This window comes from Haliotis rufescens, unplaced genomic scaffold (genome assembly GCF_023055435.1).
Source record: "Haliotis rufescens isolate VD_foot unplaced genomic scaffold, xgHalRufe1.0.p SCAF_29, whole genome shotgun sequence".
In the NCBI taxonomy this organism is placed as follows: Eukaryota; Metazoa; Mollusca; class Gastropoda; order Lepetellida; family Haliotidae; genus Haliotis; species Haliotis rufescens.
In genome coordinates, this window is record NW_025963990.1 from 1,695,896 (window position 1) to 1,715,560 (window position 19,665).

The 19,665-nt window shown below is 42.8% G+C and overlaps 1 protein-coding gene across 1 annotated transcript in view; it reads left to right on the plus strand.

The window, feature by feature from the left end:
* Positions 1 to 19,665, plus strand: part of LOC124137709 — a 94,992-nt gene that overhangs the window by 53,428 nt on the left and 21,899 nt on the right. Inside the window, exons 70-84 of the mRNA XM_048402720.1 lie at positions 80 to 221; positions 9,246 to 9,349; positions 10,717 to 10,920; positions 11,007 to 11,181; positions 11,491 to 11,756; positions 11,964 to 12,119; positions 12,879 to 13,098; positions 13,476 to 13,630; positions 14,082 to 14,402; positions 15,071 to 15,205; positions 15,721 to 15,754; positions 16,022 to 16,224; positions 16,660 to 16,846; positions 17,366 to 17,536; positions 19,208 to 19,612. Of these exons, the coding sequence (XP_048258677.1) occupies positions 80 to 221; positions 9,246 to 9,349; positions 10,717 to 10,920; positions 11,007 to 11,181; positions 11,491 to 11,756; positions 11,964 to 12,119; positions 12,879 to 13,098; positions 13,476 to 13,630; positions 14,082 to 14,402; positions 15,071 to 15,205; positions 15,721 to 15,754; positions 16,022 to 16,224; positions 16,660 to 16,846; positions 17,366 to 17,536; positions 19,208 to 19,612 (2,878 nt within the window). The remainder of the gene's footprint in view (positions 1 to 79; positions 222 to 9,245; positions 9,350 to 10,716; positions 10,921 to 11,006; positions 11,182 to 11,490; positions 11,757 to 11,963; positions 12,120 to 12,878; positions 13,099 to 13,475; positions 13,631 to 14,081; positions 14,403 to 15,070; positions 15,206 to 15,720; positions 15,755 to 16,021; positions 16,225 to 16,659; positions 16,847 to 17,365; positions 17,537 to 19,207; positions 19,613 to 19,665) is intronic.

Below are 19,665 nucleotides of genomic sequence, written 5' to 3' on the forward strand. Positions count from 1 at the left end.
ATTATAACCTTTTCTGTGGCAGGCGTAATTTAAGATTTGAGTTCCATCGAAAGACCTTATGTTGATGATATGTTTGCAGACTGAAAGAGGCTCCATCACTGACGATGAACGACAAGGTATTTTCAACATTGTGGACCTGCAAAATGTCGGGAAGGACACATTCATGAAGTTTGAAATTCTGTCTCTGGAGCAGAATGGTGTCTACTATGCTTGGGTTGTCGGTAAGTTGAAGCTAAAAAGGTAGATATTATGTGTTAAGCCCCATATTATAATACATAATAACACATAATAATGAGTTGCTAGAGGGAGATATATCCGGAACTATATTTACGTCTTTTGGGATAGTTTCTTGGGATAGGTTGTGTTACGAGCTGTTTTCCAAATTGGAACGCAGAGGTTAACCCAGAAATCAGTTCGCACAGAATTAAAATGTGAAGCAAGTATACATGTATGACCACACTAGATCAATAAAAAATCAATAATTCCAATTTTAACACACATTTCTTGTTTACAATAAAAAAAAGGTCAATGCCCTTGTTCAAATAAGTCGCAGATTCAAAACGAAACAAGCCCTAGATTAATATTAGTTCATTTATCCATGTTCCGAATATTGCCACTGTTGAAGGTCGTGAAAAAAGCCTCTCTCTAAATAAAAAAAGGTATTGAAGCTGGCAGACATTCAGTATCAAAACAGTATTTGGCAAGTAGATAACAAAGAAGCCTGGTAGAAAATGCATCAAATCGCCCTCATGTCGCTCCTTTTAAGGTAAAGCCAGCCTTCTAGAAGCTGCCCCTTCAAGAAACGCATCATCAGAACCCGCGTTGTAGAAATCCTCCCATCCCTAGACACCCGCCTAACAACTCACAGCATCATCCGACTCATACACTCCTGTATCAGCTCTACATACTTTACCTGGAAAGACACATTCTATCAACAAACCCACGGCCTCCCAATGGGATCCCCACTATCACCCTTGATCACTGAGATATTTATGACCCACCTGGAAGAAAAAGCCCTGGAAACATCCCTAATAACTCCCCTCTGCTGGTTCCGCAAAGTTGATGATACCTTTACCATCCTACATCCCAACAACGACCCCAGAACTCTTTTGGACCACCTTAATTCCCCAAACCCACGTATGCAGTTCACCATGGAGGAAGAAACCAATCGACAGCTCCCTTTCCTTGATGTACTCGTACAGAAAGATAAAAACGACAAACTCCAGACCACTGTTTATCGGAAACCCTACCACACAGATCAATACTTACACTATGCATCCAACCATCCACCTCAAGTCAAGAAAGGAATTGTGTCAACCCTAGCAAGACGAGCCCACAGCATCTGTTCCACGAAGCAACATCTAACTTCTGAACTTAGACACCTCAAACAAGTATTTACACAGCATAACTGCTATCCTGAGCAACTAGTACAACAGACGATAAAGACCATCACAAGAAATCCCAGAAATCCCCACGTCCACAGTCTGCACCCTTTGTGATCAGCCTCCCCTACTTTGGAACAGTTAGCCACAAAATCCAGAGACTCTTAACGAAACAGGCCAACATTGATGTAGTCTTCAAAAGAAGTCATACTATTCAGAACACAATTAAAGCCACAGGGAAACCACCATCCAGCCACAAGCCAGAACCATCAGGAGCAGTGTACCACATTCCGTGCATACTTACTTACTTACTTACTTACTTTGGAGATTTAACGTGCGCTTTCCGACTGATGTGTATTTCGCACACGGGCCCGGCCAGGCCATTTAATGTGTTTCCGAAAGGGGCGAAGGTGGTCTGTGCAACCCAAGAGGGGGGTTTTAGGGGTTGCTTATATAGAATTTGGGAATTTTGAGATTTGGAATAGATGCCGATGGGATTAGGGAGGAGAACTAAGGGAGCTGGGTATGGTGGATGTTTGTTTGTTTATGTGATTTTGATTTGGTGAGTTATTGTGTTTTAAGATGCGTTTTATTAGTTCCGTTTTGATTAAGAATACGCCTAAGGCCTTGACGTTTTCTAGTTTATTTTGTGGGTTTAGTATTGCTTCTAGAGTTAGAGCCTTGTTTAGATTGAGGGTGGTTTGTAATGCGGTTCGATGTGTTAGGTAGTGTGTGCAGTGGATGAGTGCGTGTTCTGGGGTTTCTGGTTGTTTGCAGTGTGGGCAGTTACCTGTAGTGTGTTTTTTTAAATTTTTTAGGTGGTTATTTAGGTTGGTGTGTCCTGTTTGGAGTTTAGTGATTACTCTGTCGATTTTTTTGGATGGATGGAGAATTTTTGGTTTGGTTAGTGGTTTGCTGAGCACTTTTTTGATTTGGCTATTTGAGTTTAGATATAGGTTATGCCATTTTTTGGTGAGTTTTTGCTTGTTTACACTTTTAATTTCTGATTTTGAGATGGGTAAGTTTAAGCTTATTTCTGGGATTTTGAGGGATAGTTTAGCTGCTTTATCGGCGTTTTCATTACCGTATATTCCTACGTGGGCGGGTATCCACAAGAAGGTTATTTGTTTGCCTGCCTTAGTTAGGTCGTTGGAGCTTTTAAGTATTTGATTTATTAATTTAGGTCGGTTTTTGGTATTTTTGTTTTGGAGGGCTTGCAGTCCACTTAGGGAGTCGGTAAGTATTAGGATTTTTTTGTGGTTTTTGGATTCTTGATTATGGAGGGCTGAGGCCATGCCCATTAGTTCTGCCGTGAATATTGATTGGTTGTTTGGGAGTCGGAAGGATTGTGTGGTTTTAGTTGGTTGTGTGGTATGGACTCCGAAACCTGTGTGTTTGGAGGTCGGATCTGAGGATCCGTCCGTGTAAATGTGACACCAATTTGGCCAATTTTCGTGTATGTATGCTAGTGTGGTAGTTTTAGCTATGTTTGGGTCGGTTTGTTTATTTATTTGGCTAGCTAGTGTTGTGTCTATTTTGGGTATTTTAAGTTTAGGGGTGAAGATATTTGATTGTTTGCAGTTTTGTTTAAGATTTTTAATTTGGTGTTCATTTAGGTAGTTTGTTATTCTTTGGGATATTGGGGTAGATAAGGGGTGTTTACGAGCTAGAGCTTGGTTTTTGGGGCTGATGTTTTGGTTTATTAAGTTTTGGATGAGAGGGTTTGATTGGGACGCGGCCCAGAAATTTAAGCTTAGCTGTTCCCTGCGTAGACTTAGTGGCATTTCTCCTGTTAAGGCCTGAAGTGAGGTGTAGGAGGTGCCATGTTGGGTGCGTGTAATTAGTTTGAGAGCCTGATATTGTATTGAGTCAAGTTTTTTAGATAGAGAGTTGTTTAGGGTGTTGTATATGGCGCAGCCGTAGTCTAGTTTTGATCTAATTAGTGATATGTAGAGAGAGAGGAGGGTATCTTTGGATGCTCCCCAGTTAGAGCCAGTTAGGCATCTTAGGGTGTTTAGGTCTTTACTGCATTTAGTTGTTAGGTTTTGGATGTGAGCATCCCAGGTGAGATGTTCATCGAAAATAAGTCCTAAGAATTTGGTTTGTTTTTGAAATTTGATTGTTTGATTGTTTAGCTGGAGGATTGGGGAGGCGGGTTTCATGTTTTTATGTTTGAATACTATTCCTGTTGTTTTTTCTGAGTTAAGGGAGAAGCCCCATTTGTCAGCCCATTGTTGTATTTTATTAAGAGATTTTTGGAGTAAATTTTGGACCATGTTCATGCTTTTAGTGCGGATCCAGATGGCTCCATCATCCGCGAATTTTGATGTGTTTACTTTAGGGGATAGGCCCTCGAATAGATCGTTTATCATTATATTGAAGAGGGTGGGGCTGAGGATACTGCCCTGTGGAGTACCATTTTCTAGGGGACATTGGTCCGATAGAGTTTGGTCTATACCCACGGTTATTTTACGATTGTTTAGGAAGTCCTGGATGTAGTTTATTATCTGACCTTTGAGTCCTATTTTTTTAAGTTTTTGTATTAGCCCATCGTGCCATACCATGTCGAAAGCTTTAGAGAAGTCTAAGAAGATGCCTGTGGTATATTGTTTATTTAGCTGTCCTGTCTTAATATCTTGTTCTAGTCGGGTGAGGTTATCTAGGGTTGAGCGGCCAGGAGTGAAACCGGTTTGATCTGGGTTTATGATGTTATTTTGGGTTAAGTAATGTTGTAATCTATTTTTAGCCATTGACTTTACATAAGTTTGAAGTTAGGGATATTGGTCTATATGAGTTAGCTTGATTAGCTGGTTTATTAGGTTTAGGGATTGGTATGACTAGGGCCTGTTTCCAGGGAGTAGGAACCTGTCCGTTTAGGTAGATGAGATTGTATAGTTTGAGTAGTGCCTGGAGTAGTTTTAGGGGGAGTTTTTTAATTATTTGGTAAGAAGTTAGGTCTAATCCTGGGGCTGTGCCCTTTTTCCTGTTTTGGATTACGTAGAGGAGCTCCTCCATTGTGTAGGGTTGATTTATTTCTAGATTGTTATTGTTTGGTTCTTTTGTGGGTTTGTTTTCTGTTTTAAGTTTATCTTGGAATTTTTTACTGAAGTTGGTGTTACTGCTAACGGCCGAAAAGTGGTTGGCGAGATTATTTGCTTTTTGGGCGGGGTTGGTTGAGTTGTCAATGTTAGGGTTTTTTTTATGTCGTTTTAAGCCTATGATGGCGTGGATTTTGCGCCAGACCGTTCTGGCATCTGTACGGTTATTTATACCTTCGCAGAATTTTTTCCAGTCTCTACTTTTGGCTATTTGGACTAGTTTTTGAACCTGGTGGTTTAGTTCGTGGGCTATGTTTAAATATGTGTAGTCGCGTTTTGCTTTATTGAAGGCTGATTTACGTTTTCGTCTAGTCTGTTCTATTTCCTCATTCCACCATGGTACCGTCGGTTTGCCTGTCTTAGATGTTTTGAAGGGGATGGAGGTTTTGGCTGCGTTTATTATATAGTCTGTTAGGTTTTTACAATAGGTTTCTGGATCATTATTTTCTATTTCGTTTAAGTTAGCTTCGTTGCAGATATCTTGGAATTGGTCCCAGTTAGCTTTATTGTAATGGAATTTTGGTTCTTGGTTTTCTGTTTGGATTGGTACGTTTGTATTTCCTATGGTTATGTTTATGGGGAAGTGGTCACTACCTAGCGGGACGTCGTGCACTTCCCATTGAGTACTTTGGGCTAGATCTGCGGTGCATATGGTTAGGTCGATAGCCGACATTTTTTGGTTTATCTTATCGTACCTCGTGTGTTGGTTGCTATTAAGGAGTACTAGGTCGTTTGTTTCTATCCATTCGGAGATTAATTTGCCATGATTATCTATTTTATCATCTATGCTCCATGTAGGATGGTGAGCGTTAAAGTCTCCTAGGAATATAGTAGATTTATCGCTTATATGGAGTAGTTTGTTTAGATCCTCAGGTTGGACTTTTTGTTCCGCCCAGTGGTAAATATTTATGATGTTTATGTTTCGGTTATTTAATGTGATTTTAATGCCGTTGGCTTCTAGGTTTGGCGTGTCTATTTTTATTTCTTCGTAATTTATATCTTCCCTGATAAATATGATTAGTCCTCCTGCGGCTCTTCTTGTTTTCGGTTTAGCTCTGTCAGTTCTAACTGAGTTGTAGTTAGGTAGTGTGAATTTGGATTTTTTTGAGAATTTGGTTTCCTGTATACAAGCAATGTGAGGGCCTTTATTTAGTTTAAATTTAGTTTTTAGTTCATGGCCGTGGGAGGTGAGTCCGTTGGCGTTCCACTGAAAAATATTTAGTCCTTCGAATATTGGGTTCGGGTGATTGGTGATTTATTTTCTATTTTTTATTTTATTCGGTGAGTTCTTTTAGATTGAGGTTAAAGAGGAAGAAGGGAAGATCGGTTAATTTTAGATTGAAAGCTACTTTGTAGAAGGATTTCATGCTAGCTTTTGGTGAGTTTTGACTATGCATGTATGCTAGGAGTAAGGTGAGGTTGTTTAGGTTTTGGGTGTTGGCTGGTTGGGGAGTTTGGTTTGTTTTAGTTGGAGTAGTGTCTATTGTTTCCTCAGTAGTGGAGAAATCTTCGTCATCGGTTAGATTAGGTTTAGCTGATTGAGTTTCCATGGGGGAGGCATGTGATGTGGAGGATTGTGAAGGTGTTTGTGGGATGGGTGTAGCTGACATAGTGTTTGTGTTTTGTTGTTGTGCTTGCTTGTGGGAGAGCGTTGTTACCATATGGGCTGTAGGGTGCTTGGATGAGGGTCGTCTTGTGGTGGTCATTTTGAGGTTTGTTTTGCATGCGGGGGTTGATGTTTTGGCTATGTGAGATGTGGGAGGGTTCGAGGTTGGTTAAGTGGCTGCTTGTATGTGTGAGGTGGGTGCGGTTTCTCGGTAGGGGCCCCAGACAGAGCTGTCGGTTATGGGTGTGGTGTTTGTTTGTGGGATGGTGTTTGGGTGTGGTGTAAGGAGGAGTGGTTTAGATGCAGGTGTAGCAAATTTTCGTGTTTGGATTTTAGCCGTGTCTATGTTTATGTGTTTGTTGGCCTGCTGGGTGAGTGTGTGTCTGTATGGGCATTGGTTTGAGAGTGAAGTGTGTTGGGTGGATTTGCAGTGGATGCACCAGGGTGTGCATGTGCCTGGGCAGTCTGTTTGTGCGCATTTTTTACATTTAGTTTTACGGTATGTGCATTGGGAGGCAGTGTGGTTGTATTTGAGGCACTTTGTACATTGCTTAACCTGCTTTATATAGGGTTTGACTTCTAAGTTGGTGTGGGCTCCGAAGGATATGTGTTTGGGGGCTTCAGGGAATTTAGCGGTCTTTTTGAAGTTGATTATGACAATGGAGGTTGGGACCGTTTTTTCCGTTTCTAGTTGAGGTTATTCTACGCGTGCTGGTGATTAGGGGTTGAGGGTTTTGGTCTTGGTTTATGTTAGCTTCTAGAGAGTATAATTGTAAGTCCTCAGTTGTTTCCCTTGGGTTAACCCTAATTACGCCTCGTGTATATTGTTGCCAATTAGGTGTTTGTTTGATTACTGTGACGTGGAATATTTGAGTTATTTTATTTGCTGCCTTGTAAGATTCTCGGTTAGGGAAGATTATCTGGTATCCTTTGTTGGCTTTTTTAATATTGTTGTAATTTATTTTTTCTCTTTTAAACCAAAGTCCTATTTTATCTGCCGAAAGTTCTAGTGAGAGAGTGGTGCCTGAGCCTGCTGAGAAGAAGTAGAGGGCGAAGGTCGTGAGGAAGGTGGCCGGGGAGGGTGTGGGCGATGGAGGTGGAGTGGATGTGTCGAGTTTGCGTTTTTTGGTGTTTTGAGGTGGCGAGTTAGCTGGTTTGGTGGGGGTGGTTAGTGTCGTGTTTTCGCCATACTCGGTCGGGACGATGTTTTCGAGTGACCTCCCGGAAGTGTTGTGCGCTTCCGCAGGCGTGGGTGAGTTAGGAGCTGGCATGTCTGCGAGTGTGGCGTTGCGGGTGTCAGTCATGTTGTTTGGAGAGTTGGAGAGCGTGTGTTGTGGTGAGTGGTGGTGGAGTGGGAGTGGTGTTTTGGGGAGGTGAGTTGGTTTGTTGTTTTTACTTGGTGAGTTGTGTTTAGGAGGCGGAGGAGGTTGCGGTGGTTATTTGTTGTTGGTTTTAGTAGGAGGGTTTGTGAAATGGATTAATTATTAAAGATTTATTTTGTTGCTGGAAGGCTGGGGTTAGGTGAGACAAGTGGAAAGCGGGGATCAGGAGATATTTAGTCGAAGGAGTGGAGGTATGTGAGTGGTGGGCGTGGGTGGTGAGTAGGAAAGAGCGTGCGTTGTGTTAAGGAGAAGGGGGGATTAGGTGTTTTTTGTTTTTAGGAGTTGGGTCAAAGGGTGTGTTTGAGTGGTGGGCGTGGGTAGCGAGTAGAAATGAGTGCGAGCTGTGTTAGGGAGATGGGGGAGGATACGGTGTTGGTTATTTATAAGAGTTGAGTGTTGTTGTTGGTTTTAAGGATTTAGGGGTTTTGTGATTAATTCGGTGAGAGTGATGTATGTGAATAAGGATGAAAGGATGACGTGATAATTACCGATGATGGAGTTTCCTTGGCTGGCTATCAGGCAATGCTCTGTGCTGGCTTGGGAAGTGTTGCTCGCTTGGCCAAGACTCGATTATTTACAGACCGCTGTCCTATAGCTGGAATATTGCTAGGTTCGGCGTTAAACAACAAACAAACAAACGATGAGAGTGATTTTAAGAGTATGTGAATAAGGCTGAAAGGATAACGTGATAATTACCGATGATGGATTTCTCCTTGGCTGGCTATCAGGCAATGCTCTGTGCTGGCTTGGGAGGTGTTGCTCGCTTGAAAGTACAAACTGCAACTGGCATTCCGTGCAATTGTGGACAAGCTTACATAGGAGAAACATCTAGGCCCCTCAAAACCCGAATTAAAGAACATCAAAGCTCAGTCTCCAAAGATGACTCTAAATCAGCTCTATCAGACCACATCCGTGACAACCCAAGCCACAGCATCCAGTGGGAGAGAGTCACAACCCTCGCCACCAACCTCAAAGACTTCAAGATCAGGAAACTACAAGAAGCCATCAACATCAAAAGACTTCAGCCCTCAATCAACCGTGACCAAGGCTATTACATACCCCTGGCGTACCATCAATTCGTCAAAGACCCCAAAGACCCCAATCAGCCATAATCCCATTGTTTACATTACTGGCTTCATCCTTTGTTTCATGGCACTGACTTCACCGATGGTTATCATCACTGCCCTTGTGTGTACACAACAGGCTTCTCAACGCCAGTATAACAATATCTACCCTACTGTATAAACATTGCCTCCTACGTGTATATATACTTGCTTACTGCACTCTGTATAATCACTTGCTTGATAACGGTGTTAGAACCTACACCGAAACGTCGCTCTTAATTGTAATAAAGAAGTTGTTCATCCATAAATTTCTTATCCTTACTAAATTGACACTTACTTCAAATATATGTATGACTGTTGATACCGCCACTGATATTACTTACATGTAACAGCTGATAATTCTGATATATCTTTGGCTCACTGAGTAATTAATCATGTTTTGTCTTCATGAGCACAAATATTCCCTGAGAAACTTTGAGATTAGCATACCTGTGTTGTGTTCATTATAGTATCACTGCACATCATTATTGATAAATTTCTTTTCTTAATCTCATCTCAAGTCACAAAAACATGTTATTAAAGAAACGGTGATGTGAAAAACTGCGGTTGAAATGTGTATCAATGCTGCTGACATATGTATCATTCATCGTCGCGTATGCGCCAATATCCCTGACAGCAACGTTTCATAATTAGGAATTTGATCCATACACCAGGTGCAGACAAGGCCGGAGAGTGCAACGTGACTAGTCACATGTTCCAGGTAGACGTCACACCTCCTGTCAAAGGCAGGATCAGAACAGGGCCCTATTATGACATGGTACGTGACAGGGGCCAACTTCGTAAATCCAACTCTCTGTTCAGGCCATGCTTGCTAATACCCGTAGTATCATTACATGTTCTTATAAGGTCTTGAAGAATGTATTGATATAAAGGTGTTAAAGTCCACCAGTTATCAATGTGTGTGGATTTGTGGTGCACTCTATGTTTAGTGGCACAGTTGTATCAGGATGGCTACATTAATTTTCTTTGAACAATACTTTCTTCATAAATGTTGTCTCGTTATCATGTCCAGCAGGACAGCTGAGTAGTAGAAGTAAAAACATTTCTCATTATATTGTCATAGCGACTGATTTACGACAATCATTGTCTGAATGAACATTTAATTCCTAAAGCTTATTACCCTGGAGCCATGACATCTATATGCCTTGAAACACTGAATTGCCGTTATTTATAAGATGCTAATCCTAATCGTTAATCCCCATTGTATTGTACATCAACTGTCGGCCATCCTGAACGAGATGTGAAAGTATGTCACTGAAGAAGTACTGTTTACATTTATTTATGACTTACTAAATGTCAGTTGACCTTGGCTGTAAGCCTTGATCAGAGAGAGAGAGAGAGAGAGAGAGAGAGAGAGAGAGAGAGAGAGAGATGTCTTACGCTTAGCCTAGCTAGGGTTAGGCTGGGTGCTCCGGGGCGCCAAGACAACAACCACGACCACTATGTGCTGACCTGGCACATGGTGTCTTTTGTATGTATATATCTACCTGCGTAAAGTAAAATTGTATATACAGCAAGCCATCGTCTCCAAGTTATGATTTCCTACTGAGAACCCTATGCCGACCCCTTGCATTTACGAGTATGCAAATTATTCGTTAGCAACGTCACGTGTGTCTGCAACGCAGTGCACCAACGCGTTGTTAATATCTTAGTACGTGAAACGTGACCACATGTAGACACATATTTGGGGCTCATTTGATGTGTTTGCATTCACTGTTGAACAAGAATATGTTATCGTTTCTTTCATATCAAATGAAAGAAATGGCCCGTGACTTTAGAAATCTTGTTTTAAAAAAGTCTCAAAATTAAAACAATTTCAGATGACCATACTTTGTTTCGTAAATAAAAGCGATCAAAACCTTCACAAAATCAGAAGAAAGGGGGAGTTGGCTATTGGAAAGTAAACATGTTTAAGATGTTGTCGGAAGCTTACAATGGACGAGATTTCTTATCATTATTGAAATAGGTTCGTCACTTTTATGAATGATTCACCAAAAAATAGTTATGACACCAGGTATGCACAAACCAGTGAACGTATCCTGAAATGGATATATTATAGAAATAACAGGACTAAAAACAAACAACATTATATAGGGGTGTATAATGTACTGTTACATTTGGCAGCAACTGAGTTACACGGCGAGCAGTGAGAGTCTTCAGACCTACTGGACAGACTTCAGTGATGAAGACTCGGGCATCCGCTGCTACCACGCAGCCCTGCTGAAGAGAGCCTCCTGTGACAAAGACTCGGCGGAAGAAACTGTCGTAGATTCCATAGAGATTGATGTAAACTACACATCTTATAAATTCATGGGCATCACTATGCAGGTGGGTGATTTACAAGAATTCCATGTAGAGTTTGACACGTGTACGGACACATTTTAGATATTAAAGTTTCATGTTTTCTTTCCAAGGGCAACCCTCCCTACTTTGTGCGTCTCGTGGCGGAGAACTTTGCTGGTCTCAAGTCGACATTAGACTCTCCGCCAGTGCTGTACGACAACTCCCTCCCCTCCTCCGGCCTCGTCATCGACGGACATGACTTCACTCACGACATCAGCTGGAGCGGCTCTGCCAACACCGTCACAGGTAACCTATATATATTACGGTTTGGTTTAGATACGTAGGTGCAGAAATAATGTGTGGGTTTTCAGATACGGTAAATGGTAAGTGCACTTCTCATTGTACACAAGGATGTCTTCTCCAGTATCGATTATTTACAAGCCACGGCTCCATAGTCGTACTTATTGCTGACCGTTGTATAAAACAAGGGTCATTCACTCATGCGATCTATTCCCTTCGATGTAGCGGACACATAATTGCTCCAACCGTTTGTCAAGTAAAGAGAAAAACTTGGAACCTACTTCATTTTAATCACTTACTTTCTGCTGTCTGTAGGCACATTCCTACACCACCCTGTGCCCGACGTGTCTCCATGTCCTGTCAGACTGGTCACATTTGATGACTCGGAGTGGAAGTACCTGGAGTCAGACCGGTACTACGACAGCAACAACCGTAGCTTGACCTTGACCTACAGGTCAGCCAACGTCCATCCCGAGTCCGGCAAAGTGGACATCAAACTGTCCCGAGACACCAAGACTGACACCATGTTTTCTGGAACCTACTTCAGAGATGCTGACCTTGTCAATGGCGGGGAGTATAAGGTATTAAGATACAAACTGGCAAATAGTTTTTGTCGCCTATTCCCACAAATTAAGTTTTCCAATCTGTCCGCAAATGCAAAACTTACTGTGACCTTGTCAATGGCGGGGAGTATAAGGTATTAAGATACAAACTGTTACATAGATATTGTCGCCTTGCATGTCTCAGATTACTACTGATGTCTCACACACTGACTCCTTGTGCTTCAGCTATCTATCCGAGCTGCAGCAGGTGATGGTCAGGCGGTCACCAGTGTCCTGTTCTGGGACGGCCCAGATGACTACATCCTGGACTATGACTACACACCAAGACCGGACTGGACCGAGTCTGTCTGTGCCTGTTGCAGGGTGGAACCTGTTAATGCAGTATGAAGCCTTCTGTAATCAACTCATTTCCTAACCCGTGCAGTAAAATAGCCGACATTGTCTCCACAATTATAGTCAATGTACCAACAATAACGAAACGGCGGTATCGCCCAGTAGTCAAAGCATTGACTCGTTATGCCAAAGATCTTGGTTCGACTTCACACAAGAAGTGAAACTAATTCTTGGTCTGTCCGTCTGTAACATAGCTAGCAAAATGCTTCACTCACTCACACTCAATCACACTCAGTCACTCACTCACTCATCTACTCATTCAAACATCCACGCACTCACCTATCCACCCCGCAGTCCTCCTAGGTGATATGTTCATAATCACCAGGGACAAGGGTAACAGGGTAATTTTGCCCTTTGGTCGTGGGTTTGAATCCCAAATTCTTCATGTTTGTGTTTCTAGGTTGGTCACCGTGTGCTGGTAGGCCTCAGCAATATGATAAATGAAAATGTCTAGGAGTTGACGAAGTTAACAAGCCGTGATACAACTGAAATATTCTTCTAAGTAGGTTACACCAAACCTGGTCAACCATACTCATCATATGTATGTTTCAATACCGTGTCTCTTCTTTCTTGGTCCTGTACCTACCCCGACCCCGACCCACCCCGCCCCGCCCTGCCCTGCCCTGCCCTGCCCTGCCCTGCCCTGCCCTGCCCTGCCCTGCCCTGCCCTGCCCTGCCCTGCCCTGCCCTGGAAAATGTTAATACTCATCCTATGTCTGTTTCAATGCTGTGTCTCTTCTTTCCTAGTCCTGTACGTGCAACTGTGATTCTTACCTACAAGCGGAGAGGTACTACAAGAACATCATCAAGAGATCTGTGGATGAGGATGATCCTGGCTACGAGGTGAAGAAGCTGACGGACGAGGAAAAGAAGAAGCTTCAAGAGACAGGATCCATCACTGGCAAGACTGATATCGGGAATCCTAATCTTAACCCAAGGAAGGCATGTGGAATACAATTATTTGGAGGTTGGTGTATTTCGCTTCTGTTTCCATGTACATGATTGTAATGAGGAATCCAGTTTTATACGGTAGCCATGTCCAAGCAAATGGACAACGTGAACAGAACAGATAGGCTACAGATTACAACTGTAGTTTCAGTCATGGACCGTGAAGGTGAAGGTCTATGACCAGTACCATCATACATTGATAAGTGGTCCTCAAGACACATGACATTCCTCTTTTATTCTTACATGACTACAGGTGAAGTTTGATTCCAGTATCATCATACATTAACATGACAGCCCTGTTTTCTTCTGATTAAAGGACGTTACGTGAAGATTACATGTGATGCATCTATTGTCAGCCTTAGCAGTACTGATGATATTCCTCCATACTGTGTATAGGTACAGCAGCCAAGTTAGTGGCATGGTGTGGTTACGGAGACTACCTCAACGAACCTGTAGAAGCAGTGAAAGATCTTCAACAAGACCCCTCCAGAGATTACCATCAGTACATTGTCAAGTTCACTACACAGAGGGACGAAGCAAGGGGATCAGAGGTGATTTTCATAGAAACCTGACACCATACCAATATCAGATGTTCTTAAGTATCTCCGTTCTTGCCTGAATTTAACTCGCTGTTAACTTTTGAACATGTTCAATGTAACTAATGGTACAAGCTGTCGGAGAAATATATGCTGGCCACGTGTGGGGTGTAGCATTTAGACAGGAAAATACCGCTTTGACAGTATGTCTGTATGTGCTGTATGACCGCGTGTAGTGAGTGAGTTTGGATAAACGCCGCTTTTAACAGTATTCCAGTTATATCAAAGCCTGTAAGCTTAATGTGCTTAAGCTTAAGCAATATGCTGGAGGTTCGTAAATATCTAAATCAATTAATCATATATCAGTTGGTCGTATTTGAAGATGTCTCTGGTTTTGAGATTGTTTAACAACATCATACACACGGCGTATGATAAACATGCTATATGTTTAAATTTATTGTTGTAGGTTACCTGGTGCATGGCAGTCTTCATAGACGGGGATCTGCTGACGGAGCAGTGTGGAATACCGCGTCTCTCTGTTGACACCAACCTCTTCCTGGGAGTATGGAATCACAAGAACTATATTCCTGACACTGAACGAGATTCGGAAGGACACTTAAAAGTTTGGAGTGCTACGGCTTCATTTCGTGACCTGGTGATGCCAGCTGACAAGGAGAAGTTGTGTCGCTATGGCAACCATTTCCAAGGAGGCAACAACGCCATTGTTCGGTATGAGGCAGGAATCGGGTCAGCTTCCGGTCTCTCTGATGTAGTGCCGTACCAGCAGGTGAGATATGGCGCATGTTGATAAATAACAGCGACAGATTGACTGCATCGTACACAGATGAAAAGTAATATGTCGAAGAAATTAGAAATATCTGGTGAAAACTAATATTTCAGATGATAATGAAAACCCTGTGGCAGAGAGTGTTCAACAACACTCACTGGAAAAGTTATTTACGAAACTATGAGGTTTGAAATAGGGGTAATTGTAACTTTACACGGAGGGAGGCACGACGGTAGAGATCATTGCTGTACCCGACCAGGACTTGTAGCACCACCTCAATTGCGAATGTGACATCTTCTGTGTCTTGCTCTGAGACGTTGTCAACTGACACTAACGTGATGTATGTTTTACTAGGTACATACACCGTGTTTTCCCTGCCTGACACCCTGTGACGTTACGTCATCTTACTCTAGCGTGTTCTATGTGTTGCTAGGTGTATACACCGTGTATCCCCTGCCTGACACCCTGTGACGTTACGTCATCTTACTCAAACTTGCTCTGTGTGTTGCTAGGTACATACATCGTGTATCCCCTGCATGACACCCTGTGACGTTACGTCATCTTACTCTAACGTTCTCTGTGTATTATTCTGTACATACACCGTGTATCCCCTGTCTGACACCCTGTGACGTTACGTCATCTTACTCTAACGTTCTCTGTGTTATTAGGTACATACTCCGTGTATCCCCTGCCTTACACCCTGTGACATGTACACATGTGACCCAGCTTGTGACAGCTCATCAACAGACCAGGTCAAGATCACCCTCAACGACCTTAACCTTACAGAAACAACAGTCGTGGAGGGAGAAGTAGTCCCTCTATTGTACTACCTAACAGGTGAGAGAACAACAGTTGTGGAGGGAGAAGTAGTCCCTGTATTGTGCTACCTCACAGGTGAGAGAACAACAGTCGTGGAGGGAGAAGTAGTCCCGGTGTTGTACTACCTCACAGGTGAGAGAACAACAGTCGTGAAGGGAGAAGTAGTCCCTGTATTGTACTACCTCACAGGTGAGAGAACAACAGTTGTGAAGGGGAGAAATAGTCCCTGTATTGTACGACCTCACAGGTGAGATCACAACAGTTGTGAAGGGGAGAAGTAGTCCTTGTATTGTACTACCTCACAGGTGAGAGAACAACAGTTGTGGAGGGAGAAGTAGTCCCTGTATTGTAATACCTCACAGGTGAGAGAACCACAGTTGTCAAGTGAGAAGTAGTCCCTGTATTGTACTACCTCATAGGTGGGAGAACAACATTTGTGAAGGGAGAAGTAGTCCCTGTATTGTACTACCTCACAGGTGAGAGAACAACAGTCGTGGAGGGAGAAGTAGTCCCTGTATTGTACTACCTCACAGGTGAGAGAACAACAGTTGTGGAGGGAGAAGTAGTCACGGTGTTGTACTACCTCACAGGTGAGAGAATAATCAAATTGTATTTCTTCCTTGTGGGGCTTCTGCCACAGAATCTGTGGTTATCCTCTCAAAGTGGCAACAGTCAGTTCTAATTGTGACCATGTTAAGTGCTTGCCATCGTACACCAAAGACATGAATCGCCTTGTATGATACCTGCAATATTGATGACATGGACGTACAGAAATGTTCATTTACTCGCAAACGTTTCAGTGAAAGCTGTCCTTGGGTCTGGAACAGAGGCCGTATCGTCATCTGACGGCTTCAACATCGACACGTCACCACCACTGTTCGACACCGACGTCATGCTCTACATCGACGTCACCCAGGGCAACTTCACCCCTGTGACGTACCAGGGATCCAACGACACCATCAAGGCTATATGGAAGTGTAATGACAACGAGAGTGAAATTATGGTAACGCGAGGCTTCTGTGTGGAAAAATATATACATGGTTAAATGTGTTCGGAAATCTTAAAAAGGAAAGGTGTGTCTGCCAGAAGTGTTTTAATGCTTTATCGGGTCCGTTTCATACTGTATCCAACTTGTTGGGGATCAAATATATTAAAGGCAAAATGGAGTGGCCCCGTGGCCAAAGCGCTGCTTTGTCACAACATACACCCGGGTTCGATCCCCATACGTGTGTGACGCATTTTTCGCCACTGTGATATCGCTGGACTACTGGTATTACCAAAATGCAGCGAACACCACACTCACTCACTCACTCTGCTGCTGAAACGTCGACTTTGAGGCCAATTGCAAAGATACCTAGTGAAGGTTATTTAACATGTAACAAACTTTATATAAACTGGGTAAATATCGAGCTACAGGAATACATGTATGACATTACAGAACTACGAGTGGGCGATAGGCACAGCGCCAGGAGGAGAGGAGTTGCAGACATTTGTAGGAACTGGGGAGTATCCTGGATCGATGAACTCCGGACTTGAGGGCCTCCTGGAACACAACACGACATACTACGTGACCGTCAGATGTACCAGCGGGGGAGGGCTGGTCACAACATACGCTGATCCTAGAGGTGCGTACCTTAATACATCACACAGTAGAGTGTTACTATTTTTCCGAAAGGTGCGTACCTTAATACATCACACAGTAGAGTGTTACTATTTTTCTAAAGGTGCGTACCTTAATACATCAAACACTAGAGAGTAACTCTTGTTCCAGATGTGCGTACCTTAATACATCACACAGTAGAGTTTTCTTTTTCAAGAGGTGCGTACCTTAATACATCAAACACTAGAGAGTTACTCTTGTTCCAGAGGTGAAGCTTAATACATCACACAGTAGAGTGTTACTCTTTTTCTAGAGGTGCGTACCTTAATACACAAAGCGATAAATTATAACATGTTTTCCCGTGGTACGGATCTTAATACACCAAACAGTAGAGTATTACTCTGTTTCAAGAGACGTTTCTGCAGTAGAATAATTGCTACCTTTGAACTTGTGACATTTCTCAATTAGCGTTTTGTCAGTATTTTTTTAAGAACCTGATTCCACCCTGAATGAATTAATCAATAAAGTGAAATTTGTGACCTAGGTGTGACCGTTCTGCTTGAACCTCCCCTTGTTGATGATGTCAACACGACAATAGTGGGTGCTGAATCCCTTGGAGAGAAAGTGGTGCCGCCAAACTCCATGAAAACCAAAGACAAAAACACCGTGGGTGCTTCCTGGACGGTGTCTGCAGATGAGAGTGTCAGGCGATATGGTAAATGATAATATCATGTATAATGAACGAGCAATATCATTAAAATCAGAAATGTTGCTCCAACAGGTGAATCCCGAGCGAACCTATTTACTGCTAAGTTCAAGAGACAAATCAGCTCCTAGATCTGCTTTTTGCATTATGATCATTTAGCTTCATTTTTTTACATCTCTGGCCTTGTTTCAGAAATGTCGATCTGAACAAAAAGATAACATGCATGTAAAGCTGGAATAGTGCTCAGTGGGGCGTTAACCAACACACAAATCATGACAAGTTACTGAAATCAATATGCTGGTCCAAATGTTCTGCTCGCTCCATGCTAAATAACTGATTCGAAAGCTGTACACTCCTGTGCAGGGTTTGTGAGATCTTGGCGTCGACAGGTCCCGAAACTTATGTCATAAGATCAATCTCATTAAAATCAGATCGTAGTGCTCGCAACGGCGCAGCATAGATCTGTGAACATCCCGTTACATGTCATGTCCGATCGACCTTTTGTCCGACCAATCAGAGACTCCGAATGTGTTTTTAGTCATACAACCTCGAAAAGCTCAACACGGGACATTCAGAACTGTAGTGACCACTGATTCCGAATGTTAGACATCATCTATCTCTCGCTTCAATAGATAAACATTTAAAACGGAAAAGGGACTTGCCATAGCTCCGTGAGAGTACTGCCAGACAATCTCGGACATAGAACAGACATTCCAGAATTTTGATTTAGTTTTGTTCAGTCCCAATATCTTGGTTTAGCGGCGGCGATAACTAAGATCTGATTTTAATCAGATTGTAATAAAACGAACGTTTTGAACTAGTTACAAGTACACCTTTATGGGATGCTACGAAGCTTGTTTCTAAATACATCAAGGTCTTACATCATGATCAATAGCATTTGCGATACCAATTGATACTTTTCTTGCAAGAATTACGGTGATGACACCAGGTGTTCTCAAAATGTACCCTGGCTCTACCATATATAGGTGCGGCCTAGTGGTTTAAGCGTTCGCTCGTCACGCCGAAGAGGTTCCAATACCGACATGGGTACAATGTGTGAAGCCCATTTCTGGTGTCCCCCGCCGTGATATTGCTGGGATATTGCTAAAAGCGGCGTAAAGCCATACTCACTCACTCACTCTACCATATACATGTATTGTATATTTGCAGGAAATCATTTTTATGTATTACTATTGACTGACTTTGGATAAAAGAGAATTTTAGTGGACACGTGTGCCCAGTCGTCTAAGGCGACGCAATTCGCTGAGCAGAGTTGCGTCCCTTCGAATCCCCGTTCGCCCAAATTATGTTTCTAGGTTTCTCAGCACCATACCAGCACCGTGGGTCACTCACTCACTCGTAAAGATCATTTGATCATTAAAACAATTGAAATCTTAAAATCATGAACTACTTCAAGACAACTCCTGTCGATAATATATATATATACTGATAACTTATTTTGCCTTTTATCGCTTCACCATCACAAGTGGTCTGTGGTTAGAGCCTTCGCTGGTCACCCCATAGTTTGCAATCCAATATGGATACACTGTGCGGAGCTCATTCTTTGTGTCCATTGCCGTGATATAGTTGGAATACTGCTAAATGTGGAGCACCTCACTCATTCACTCACTCACAATTAAATATACAGAAACCTGAAAGACATCTATGCTTCATCTTCAGATTTCTGTGTGGGGAGTTCCGAGGCCAGCATCAGTGACATCTTCCCCTGCACGTGGGTCGGCTACAACACGTCGGGGACGGTTTCAGTGGCAGATGGTTACCTTAAACTAAACGGCCGCAATATCTACATGCTGAGTCAGTACAAGCAAGGCTATAATGCCTCGGTACCCGGCACCACGGACAAGTCAGCCTTCACCATGGCTCCAGGCACAGAGATGTTCATCTTCATGAAGATGTGTAATGAGGCCCAGCTGTGCACGACCAAGTTGCTGGGCTCCACCATAGTAGAGACAGACAAGTCCACGATGGCGACGTCGCCTGATGGTTCTGCCGTCACTGTAGATGTTGGGGGTGGTGCGAGGAGGAAGAGGGACATTTCAGGAGTAACGGTATCAACGCCAGATGGTTAGTGTACAAAATAACGTCATAATGACCAGAGTTACGTAGAACCATTCTCA